At 37.8% G+C, this 12,132-nt stretch overlaps 1 protein-coding gene across 1 annotated transcript in view; it reads left to right on the plus strand.

Moving 5' to 3' along the window:
* RORB (RAR related orphan receptor B) overlaps positions 1-11,138 on the plus strand; it is a 149,824-nt gene extending 138,686 nt beyond the window's left edge. The window contains exons 9-10 of the mRNA XM_021381267.1: positions 3,055-3,167; positions 4,151-11,138. Of these exons, the coding sequence (XP_021236942.1) occupies positions 3,055-3,167; positions 4,151-4,306 (269 nt within the window). The 3' untranslated portion in view covers positions 4,307-11,138. The remainder of the gene's footprint in view (positions 1-3,054; positions 3,168-4,150) is intronic.

Raw genomic sequence — 12,132 nt, forward strand, 5'->3', positions numbered from 1 at the left:
CTCTCACATATCTGCGGCTGTACTAAGTGCTTGAAAAAGCTGGCAACTCTGCACTGGATTTGAGCCGGCTGTATTGCAAGCATGTGTTGTAAAACCTTCACCACTAACTTTAGTAATACATTTCAGTCATGATATACATCAGTCATGATGTGGCACTTCAGAGCTGGGTGTCCCCTGAATAGCGACCTCTGCTAAGCTACACATAAGTAATTCCAAGTTTTTTCACCATTATCAGGCTTGAAAGTTGAGGCTAGTAATACTAGAGGAAATACTTCAGTGACCCACAGTTTCTCATTTCATGTCCAAGTTGGCATTTTCGTACTTGCTAGCAAGAGGATACATGCAATATCTCTTATTCCTTCAACCAAAAAACAAATGTGAAAGTGGTTAATGTATGCTGACTGCTTCTTCCTGTAGTCTGCACGGATGAACATCTGTAGACATGGAAGAAGCGATAAGACGGGATGGGCTGAAGCATCATAAACTTGAGAGAAGGCAACCTCTCTTCCACTAAAAGACTGCCAATTTGTGTCATGCAAATAAAACCCATCTCTGCTGGGCTAAGTTTGTGAATGGCAACGGAAGGCAATGCAAACTGTAATGACACTGAAAGTTGCCATTTATTTTCTTTCAAAAATAATAAAAAGTAATAGAGAAATAAACAATTTCCCTCTGCACTAGATGTTCTGGTTTCTTCACAGTAAGGTGTTTCTTCTTGTGAACATACTTAAAAATGAAAACAGGAAGCACTGGTTCTGAGAATAAACTGCATCTGTTCTTTCACTCACTAATTTAGGGACATAGCCACTCTCTTTGGGAAGCACTCATATTCATGTATTTCTTCTACAGAAGCCACTGCACTGAAAGGTGATTATTGTGCTCTTAATATCAGCATTTACAGGGAACAGAGCAATATCAGCAGGAGTGGGTTGACAAAAGAACATCTGCTAACACAATAGTTTAGATTTCTAAACCAAGCTTCAGACTCATTTTCCATCTGACTAAGAGCACAAACCCAGATTTTGTACTTTAAGGTGACTGGAGGTGATTCTTTGACTTGATTTCTGATTCTAAGCTTAATGTTGTAGAACGACTCTTCACTTGCATACATCCTGGAAATGGGTGGTAAGACATTAACCCTGCCAGTATCTTTTCCGAAATTCTTGCTGAATACCTTTCCTTAAGTCTTTCACCCTTTTCTACACTATTCTCTTGCCTAGTGGCTAGAGCACTCTTCAAAGATAAAAGAGTCAAAACCCAAAAGGAAAACTGTAGAACTGAACCAGTTTTCAAATCCTGTATACGTAGCCACTCTTCTATTGACATTTTCCTGCACTTCTGTGAATATAATCAGGTATGTTGAAGTCCAAACAAATTTGCAGATGGTGATTAAGTGGTAGGAACTACATTTTGGGAGACAGACAATATTCATAGTAAAAGTTTCACCTAGCCCACATTGTGATTTTAAGAATTCTTGCATTATATACAGTGTACTCCATGACAGGCAAGTGATGAAACCTGTGCTCCCACAGCCTCAGTCTATTTTTAAGCTCATCTTTGTGGCAGAAAGGTAAATCTTTAAGGATTGTCCTCTATGATAAATCTTTCTAGCTTCAGCCTGCCATCCAATTAGGTGTTGATTTAGTACTACTGAAAGGCACGTTTTCCAACAAAATAAAATTTGACACTTAGCCTGTGAAGCCTAACTATAATTGTGAGCTTATTTGTGTCGATAACTGTGTGTGCTCTCAGTTAATTCTGTTTCAATGGCCACTGTCAGTGTAGGATCCATGGTTTACCTTCCAAGATCATGATTCTCTAAGCTATGCAAAAATATTGTTTTCTTTGTCTGATTACCAGCAGGTAAGTCTCTAGAGGCTTGGGTTTGTCTCTTCTCAGAGAATCTGGTGATGGACATTTTCCATAGAGACATTTCTGCAGACAGCCTGACAAATGGCAGAATCCTGGTTCTTCTGTTCTGAAATGCTTTTCAGTCTCTCAACTTATGTTATTTCTAGGGATTATTTTAGTACCTCAAGGAGATAGGGAAAAGAGTTCTGGAAAAGAAAGGGATTTTCCCATACCTTTCAATGTATACATTAAGATTCAAGCCCTGTGGCAAAATGTAATTTCCTATTTCCTTCTGGAAAGCTAAAATCTATGTCCAAGAATTAGTCTGACTGTGAGAGAGACGGAAATAAGTTTTCAGAATGGGAACACAGACAGTTTGGCAGTGCTGCAAACATTATTATGTTTTGGAGATTGTCTTGGGGTCTGCTACTTTGCTTGATGTACAGTTGTTTCCAGAAGCTATGACTTGAGAGAATTTACATCTTACAAAAGACCTCCTACTCGTGGGGTTTGAGTTCAGTATAAGTCCAAACAACTGTATCTGTAATTGTTAATTCTCCCAGATTATCTTTTCCTTTGTGTTGTTTAAAAAGAGAACATTTTTAAATAACAAGAAATTTGCACTTCAAGACATTGCAACATCTCATAATTCTATTGAATTATTAAAGAAATTCTTTTGAAGGAAGCCATTTCTTTTTATACAGGATATAATATTTGGTCGCAAAACGTTAGCCTAGTAAATAATGAGATATATTTTGTTTTAATTTTTCAATAATTATATTCTGTTATTTTCAAAGTGACTGTTTTGATCAATATGCTCATTTTTATGTATTCAGGCACTAAAATGACATTATAGGTTTTTTACCCAGGTAATATGAAGTTAGAACAGTGAATGTACCAGCAAAATATAATGAAATGCTTGGACCTTGTTTCATTTCTACTCCCATCTTTCCTTCTAACATGCTGATTCAAACAGAAATACAGAGCAAATATTTTGTTGTTGTATGCTTAGTATGTCTTAATTCAACTCTCAGGTGATCCTTTAATGAATTAAGGTACTTTTCTTCTGAAACCATCTTTTAATTATGATTCCCTTCCTCACAAGAATTACATTTTCTGTAAACACTTGCTAGCATGGGACACCAAGTTCACTGATGAGCATACCCCACAACTGTCCTTATCTCTTGCCTTCTTGTTTCTTAGATCGAGCCTGGTTAATAGAGCCAAGGAAGGTCCAGAAGCTTCAGGAAAAGATTTACTTTGCACTTCAACATGTGATCCAGAAGAACCACCTCGATGATGAGACTTTGACAAAGGTAAATTGTTAAAGAGCTAAGCCTTCCTCAGACGTGCATCTTTTTGTAGCCACTTCTCCACTGCTACATTAATATAAGTTAAAGGCATCACACTACATGCTTGCATTGTATAGAAGAAAGCATTGTTGTATTCTTCTCCTTACTTGTCTTTTCTCTTAAATCATATTTTGTTAAATCCATGTCAACGGTTTACGGGCATTCGGCCCGGTTCCGTGACGAAGGGGACGGGGGATCCACGGGTCCACACCCCGGGAAAAGGGAAAAGGGGAAAAGGGTAAGGAGATGGCCAAAGAACAGCAGCAACAATCTGAGGAGAAACAAACTAATTTACTAAATAAAATATCGGAATGCAAAACAACACACTATAATACAATATAATTACAATTTAAGCTGATAAATCCAATAGAGAGAGAGAGAATGTCCCAAAATCAAGGTAGGCCTTACTCTGCTACCGACGATAAGACGGCTGGAGAGCGAGGTGCTGCCAAGACGAGAGACGGTGGAAAAAGGGACGAGGTCTCGTGATCTGCAAGTTCTTATACTGTGAGCTTTTATCTTTTCCCTCCGGCTGGAAATGGTAACAGAGGAGCAAAGTACCATGGGGACTGTAGTAGTCCTTCTCTTCTGAGAGCCAGGTATATCCACTACATGATGTTATGATGTGGAATACCAATAACCAAAAATCACAAAACCATGACAATCCATTAGACATTTTATTTGGTACCTTAGCAAGAATCAGACCACTTTAAGAAGATCCCCTAGGGACAGTTCCTTGTTAAATGTGGCTTTGGCAATTGGCTAAAATTTCCAGGACAACGGTTTTTAGACCATAACAATAAGAAGAGTGGACTTATCCTATGTCAACTTGGATAGTTTTGATGGAGTTTGGGGTACTGCAGTTTCCCAACCAGATAATTCTGGAATCAGTAAGTTACTTACACTAAATTTGTTTCCTCCCTTTTCTTTTCTTTTATATCTCACAGTTAATAGCCAAGATACCAACCATTACTGCACTTTGCAACTTGCACGGAGAGAAACTACAGGTATTTAAACAGTCTCACCCAGATATAGTGAACACACTATTTCCTCCATTATACAAGGAGCTTTTCAATCCAGACTCAACCACTGGCTGCAAGTGAAGGGGATAATGAAATTTTCACGTAGTCATGGAATGCATCACTGTTAAGACAAAAAGAAATGTTTTCATAATGAACTTATTAAAAATGTCACTACTGCAACACTAGGAATGTTCTGCACTTAATAGAATTATTTTTCACCGCTACAGTTTGAAGAATGTAAATATGCAATTCTGAGTGGGGATGTCTTTTTCTCTTTTTTTTTTTTTCTTTTTTTTTTTTTTTTTTGGACTGACAATGGATATACAAATATAGGACACTGGGTGTTACATTTTTTTTAATTTTATTTTATTGGGATATGTTTTGGGAGACAACTGTTCATAGAATTTTATTGTAGATATAAATGAGAATAGAGCAGTACTTTGCAGTATTACTCTTGCTGTTTATTGTTCAAATATAATTTAAGAAAATTCCACTTATTAGTCTTGCCTATTTCTATGTTTTTAGATAGTTTAATGCATGTGGAAATTCATAGCTGTCTTGGAAATTATTGTGCATGTATGAAATACATATATATATATGTATATGTTCTGTATACCTATATATGTATATGTACGTATTACATACATACATGCTGTAGCTTAAAAGTCCCATGCCTTCTTTTAAAGGATGCTCAGCCAGGCTGTCATGCATTTCTTGCTCTCCACGTAATATATTAGGTTTACTTCGAGCAATCACGATTTGCTTTGCCAGTCAGAGTTAAATCATCAACAGCCAATGTGTAATGACAGGATCACTCCTGAAATGTGTAATGTAGTGCATATGTGCAGTCTGTAAATGAAACATCAGGAATATACCAATGGTGCAAAAGCCTTGTCTGGATGATTTAAATGGAGAGAGGAAAAGCTTTTAAAAAATTTTCTCCCTGCTACTGGGATACAGCATATGTAAGAGTGAACATTTTAGGACCTGCGTCAGTTAAGTATCTGAAACACAGAATAAAAACATAGACTGTCCCACCCATTTCTCTGAGTACACAAAAGACTTCATTTTACTGTTTGCTTATTTGAAAAGTAGTTGCAAGACTTGGCTTGTTTTTTGTGATTTTTTTTGTTTTGTTTTGTTTTGAAAGAAATATAGTGAACTCAGTGAAAACCGTAGAGAACCTAAAATGTAGCTCTGAAAAGTAGCAGCAGAGAGGGAGGGAGGAGGAAAGTCAAAGTGAACAATAGCCATGGTTATGAAGATGAACATAACACTATTTCTGACAAGCCATCACCTAAACAAGACTGATGGTTTCCATTCCACATATATATATATGTTAAATACACTTACATATATACATACATAGGGTTGATTTGATGCGCACTTCAGGAGGCAAGCAAAGGATTGGGGCTTTCTTTTTGACGTCTCTAAATTGATTTTACATGCATTTGCTTGCAAAACCAAAGGTGAACACAGAGAGAAGACTGCCACAGACATAATCTTGTAGATTAATTAAGTTTAATTGCAGTCATGATTAATGTATTTGGACTCTATTAGAGATAAAAAACATAAACTTTCTGCCTGTGGAAGAGCAGGGATTCGGTTCTTGCCATGTCTCTGTCCTTATCATCACATCTATCTATTGGGAGCTTTTCCAGAAAAGTGTCCTTACGAAATGCCAGTGCAAGGAGTTAAACAGAAATAGGAGGAAGCAGAAGTAAGTAGAAAAGAAATGAAGCAGAGACAGGGTCATGAGCAGATGCATTTCCTGATTTCAAATCTCACAGAAGGCAGCATGAGCTGAGAGCTGGTGAGGAGGAGCTGAAGGCCCCACCACCAGGCCATAGGGCAGAGCTGTGTCGCTGGGAACCTGTGGAGACACAGCTGGGCTCCAGGGTGGGTGCAGAAACTTGTGTCACCGATAGCTTAATACCTCTGGCTTTTCCAGAAGACCACATAGGTCCCATCTGAATCCTCTTTTCCTTTTTCTGCATCAACAAGTAATTCTCAGCCTATTCCAAGCACTTGGTAAAGTTTCCCCTTGCCTGCCACCAAACACTTTCTAAGTTTACATACACACTTCATGACCATGACTTCATGACTGTCTGTTCCATTTTAGCAGTCCCAGACTTGCTGCAAGAGCAGTTACAAACCCTTAGCTAATAATGCTTCTCTGTGAATCTATTCTGAGTGCAAAATAAATACAAAAACTGCCCAGCCAAGTTAATTTTGCTCAGAGATTTGTTGTAAAAATGACAGAGTCTTCCAAATTACTTAGTCCTAGAACAAATCAGTCTCTAAAATACCCTTTTTGCACCAAATTCCTATCACATATTCTGATGATTGTATTAAAATATCTTCAGTTAATGTAGTAAAACTGGTTTTGATGCTTCTTTATTCTACCTAAGCCCTAAGACTGGAATCCTGCTGTAAGGTGATTTTATCTGTTTGCAGCCTATGGATTTGCATGACAAATCCATGAACAGCACTCCATACTTTGCCTATTTCTAATATTAAAAAAATTAATTAACCAGTATTTATGCAAGGTCAATTTGTATATATTTGGAAAAAAGTCAAACTGAATCTTGTAAGAGCTCAACTTTAACTGTGAGGGATTCGTGTTTTCCATGTCTTTTCCAATATGAGGACATATTTACATATATATATAACATATATACGCTTGTTTGAAATCCATAACAATAATAATCTGTTATTTTCAGTATGTTAAAAGTCAGATATTTAGCCAATACACAGAATAGAGAATGTGCTAAGTATTACTGCTGTTAGAGTTGATAAACAAAGAACTCTGTTATGCTTATAAACAATCCACATTTCTGTATTACATATTGAAAATCTTTCATTGTTTTCAAATAAGCCAATCTTTAGTTGGTTTTATGATTTATGTTGTAGGCAAGATGATAAAAATGAATATCACCTGTGAAAAGACATTTAATCATTATTCATAGGGAATTTCATCCGTAAAGCACTGTTCTTAAATCATAGCAACCTCATGATCTCTTCAATCAGTAAAAGATTTTAAAGATAAAGAAATGAAGGCAAAGAAGTTAAATGACTTGCCAGAGACCACAGAGCCAGCAGAATCCAGTCTGAGATTAAAAATCGATTCTCTTCTTTTGTCCTAAAACCATTAGCAAAATGGTATGCAAAATCTTCAAGACTGAACAAATATTACCAAACAAATTATTATCTTCAAATAAATTAATTATCAATAGTTTGTTCAATTTTTTTTCTATTTTTACAGAATTTGAGCAAGTAACTCTATTATTTATTTTGATAGCAAAAATTCATTCTCATACACTATTTACTTGTGCTAATTAGAGCTGATTAAACTTATTTAATTTTCTGTGATTTCAGTCTAGCCACATAGGTAAATTAGTACTTCTGCCCTTTGTTCATTGTGCATAGAACAAGAAATAGCAATGAGATGCTACAGGCTGGGTTTTTGTTGTTGATACAGTCATTTGTATACAACATTCTAAATTCTCAATATGGGATTTTAAACGTTCAAGTTATCCTTAGGCTTTAAACGATGAAATAGCACAACTTCAATTAAGTAACTGCATAGCCACTCACAAAATGCATTTCAGACAATACTACTATAATGCTTTATTTCTAAGCTTTCGTTAATCTACAGTAGCATCTGAAGCCTTTCAATTAAACCTCTAGAACTATGACTTGTCACATCTGCTCTCTAGTAACGGGCTATATTTAGTTTTTTAGTGACAATCTTTTCAAATGGGACACAACTTTTAATGATTGATTAACCCCACATATTCAACAAAAGAATATTTAAAACATATATTGAATCTTCTAGCATTGCTCTCAGATAATTGGACCCCATTGATCTAAATTATACTTGGCATTGAGCAGGCAGATGTAGACTATTTGTTACACTACCACAGCGACTTAATTTTGGTCTAAATGTCACTCTTGCCAGCTCTTTGTATAAAGAATTAATTCCAAGAGTCATATTTTCTTCTAATGGAAAGATTTCTTTAGTAATTGCTTGGGGGGGGGGGGGGGAAAAAAAAAAAAAAAAAGAAACACAGGGTAATAGAAAGCATTCAGTTGAACCAACTGGTTTCCAAAAACAACATATATTTTAAGACTGCTTTGTGACAGACAGCTTTTAGGAATTGATTCTGCATGTTGTCAGGCTCCCATAGCTCTAACAGGCCACTAGAAATGGAGACATTTCACTACTGCACAGAAGGTGTTCAGCCCCTCATAAAGTCAGAGGCCCTTGGTGTTGCCAGGTCCCTTCTGAAGTGAGATATCATCATTCTTGCTTTTGAATACTCTTACTTCATGCGTCCTGTTGTTCACTTCAGCTTCATTTCCCAGGGACCAGTTTATTCTCTGTTGTGCCCTGAGCACCAATGCTGTCTCAACACCTGTGCAAGGTTAAGGTGCTCTGGTGGAGTAGCTACAGGGCTTGTCCATGAAGATGATCTTTATTATGTGACTTTCTTTGTTTGCTTTCATGGTCACAGCTTGCACAGGTGTTCTTTTCCCTTTGGGTTAGTGTTGGTGGGATTTCTGACCTAGCAACTACTGCACAAGGAGGATGTGAAGCTACTGCTGTGCCCTGGCCCCTCAGCCTCCCACCACTGGACTGTGGCAGCCCATCAAGGCCGTGGCAATCTTCAAGGCAGACAGGCAGCTCAACTACAGATACACAGCTGGTGGCTTCTTACTGCACTGTCCTTCTCACCTCCTGTAAAGCTGTGCTACAGAGTGCAGATCAGTCACATCCAAGCTGCCCACATCTTCCTTCTTTCTGATTTCTCACTGATTATACCATTTCCAGAAGGACCAAGGTCCAGCCTGGAAGTTGGTTCCTACTTTCAGAGCCATTGTCTATTAGACATCCCAGGAATATAGAACTTGGGCAATCATATCAAATTAAAACACAGCACCGTTGTTTTTTTTTAAGTACATGTGAAATGGAAACCTGGGACAGAACAGCTTTCTTCTTATGGCAGTAACAGAGTACCTACATCTACCATCCTATCCCAGCACTTTCCACCTCTGCTCTGGAGACTAACTCCTCTCTCTGACATCCATTAGGAACAGCGTGTTGGAGACTCAGTCCTCTTCTTTCTTTTTTATGTTTCATGCTTTGTAAATGACAATCACTGCTTGATGCAGATGTTGCACTGTATGCCACTCAGGGATGTATCATTATTAAAAATAGCTATATAAATATAATGGTGATAATAAGGAAGAGAATGCTAGAGGCATGAACGAAGGGTACTGGTTGAGCTGCCCAGTGAACATGACCCAGACAAGGCTTTCCAGCCAGTGATTAGAAGCAACATTGGTATAAACTGAATTCACTGACAGAATTTCCTCAGTTTGTTGCAGGACTCACCTCACCTGTTGTTTCACAGGCAGTGGAGCCCTACTCCAGTCAGTAGGTAAACCAGTCAGTTTGTGATGATATGTCCTTTTTTAAACAAAACGTAAGCAAGCTCTGTATGAGTTACAGAATTTAGACAGTTGACAAAAGAAACAGTTTAAATGCACTGAGTTTAGGTACCACAAATGCGAGATCATATTCAGAATTGCTCCAGGCATGTAAGAGGAAAAGCTAAACCGTGAAATAAATCTTTACGTCAGCAAGAATAGCAACAGTCTTGTTGAGCTACCACATGGAGAAATGCCTATAAAGAGCAAGCAGTATAAAATGAAGTGGCTAGAAACTGCCCTTTTCTCTCAGGGAAACACGAAACCACAGCTACACCCAGGCCTCTGGAGCAATGTTTCTCCATGATCTGACCAGGTCTTTTATCATCTCCAGCAAACATGACCCCTTTTTTAACAGCATTAGTGAAAAAGACTCACATATCCTACTAATATGAAATGCGAAATGCACTTTTGCTTATCCCTAGTTTTACATTAAATGCTTTCCAGTAGACCCATCTTCTCAACAACACATACAGAACTGTAACTTGCAGTGGATTATCTTGCCAGTTATCAATTTGACTTTGAGTCTCCAACCAATATGTTTTACTCAGTTCTCAGTATGGTCATTGCCACTATTCTCATAATGACTTTGTGTAAGTTTTGATTCTTTCCATCTTCTCAATTCTGTACACATAGATGAGTGGATAACCTCATCAAGAGGTGGAAAGGAGAGGCCAACATCCCTAAGCATAAAGGCTTTCATCATAGTTTTCTTCACCAACTGTCTCATTGTGATGAGTTTAATTTTCAGGTTGCTGGAAAACATACCAAAATGACTGAATTTCTTGCTAGCAAGATAACTACCCATTAAAAACAATAATCTTTTGGCCAGAGAACCTTCCCTCTCCTTCTTTCTCCTTCTAATTGTACCTCCTAATGAATGAGGCCTCGAGTGATACATGACTCGTCTTTACTCCTTCCCAAAGCTGAAATTCACGTGCTGTCCAAAAGGAAGTCTGCACCCAGGATAGAGGAAGCAGACTCCTTCCTTCACTTCCTCTCAGCCTCTGTCTCCTCACTTATCTGCATTGTCCTTGCATGTGTTGTCCCTGCAAGTCAGACTGACTCTGTGACAGTAAGTACAGCACCCCAGTAACTTGCCATCCCAGAAAAGGTTTGCAGCAGACCACTCAATTAAAAAAGCCGCTTGTTTATGCAGTCTAAACTGCAGACAAAAGCCATTGAGAAAAATAAGAGACCTAAAATTTCTCCAGTGGTAACTCACAGGTTAGTAAGTCACTTAAAAAGGCATCCCAAATGTTTGGTGGCATTATGGATGTGTCAGCGTCCTCTAAAAAAATCCTTCCTTGTTGCGTGTCCTGATGGAAGAAGGCAATGCACTAAACACACTGGAAAAGGAGTGATATTTCCTGGGTGTTACTGCAGTCAGTCAGGGTAATACTGCTCACATGGAGTTCAGTAACATAATGTACATTTGCATATTTTCTTCATCCTCACAATTCAAGCACAGCACATAGTGAGAGAAAGAAAACATCATTGGATATAGCAGCAATAAATCAATTATGTGTTTCTTTGTAATTGTACATGCAGAAAATGTTTGCTTTGCACGTGGTCTTCTGTAGAATAACATAAAGAAAAAACTTCATCTAATGTAGATATCACAGTGGTTTTGCAAATTTGTTGGACTCACTGAATGGAGCTGCTAATTTGTGATTGAAGGTACTGCTGTTGGGAAAAAAGCATGTGCTCCAAGAATAGGCTGAGGCCCTTGTTTATTGTGATATATTGGCAACAGTAAAGTATGTTCTGTATAAAACTCTGTCTGGACAGAATGAAAGAATTGTCTCCTAGTTTTCAATATTATGATCGTGTTGGTCCCTTATTATTTGACCAGTGAAAAACTGATTGCATGGAAAAATAAGTGGGGCCAGATGTGCAACCACAGAACATGCTTTTCCATGAAGACTGTTTCAGATAAAACCAGCTTATTTAAAATAAAATTTTAAAAAAATTAAAAAAAATAGATAACAAAAGCACTTATACTTGTCTTGATTAGACACACAGCTTAATAAGTCAGAGTTACTACATTAGGCTGTCAGCTTCTATGGGGATTCAGATTCAGGTGCACTACAGTTGCGTTTTTTTAACGTGTCACTTCAATGTCAGAATCAGGCAAAAAAAGTTGTTTTGTTGTTAATCAGAAACTATAATAATGCGTTACCCTACAAAGTGTGGACTACACATTCTCGTGCAGTAGACAGGGATTTTTCCATGCACTTATTCTTACGAAGCCACGAAGATCATAGCAAATGAACTAACTAGCTGCAGCAGACTTTGCCTCTCGCATGACTGCAGTGTGACCTCTGGCAGGCTGCAGCGCGGCTCTGCGATTGTACTTGTGACCACGAGTAAAGCACAACAGAACTCTGAGTATGCTGTTATCAACACCCAGC

This window comes from Numida meleagris, chromosome Z, assembly GCF_002078875.1.
Source record: "Numida meleagris isolate 19003 breed g44 Domestic line chromosome Z, NumMel1.0, whole genome shotgun sequence".
Taxonomy (NCBI): Eukaryota; Metazoa; Chordata; class Aves; order Galliformes; family Numididae; genus Numida; species Numida meleagris.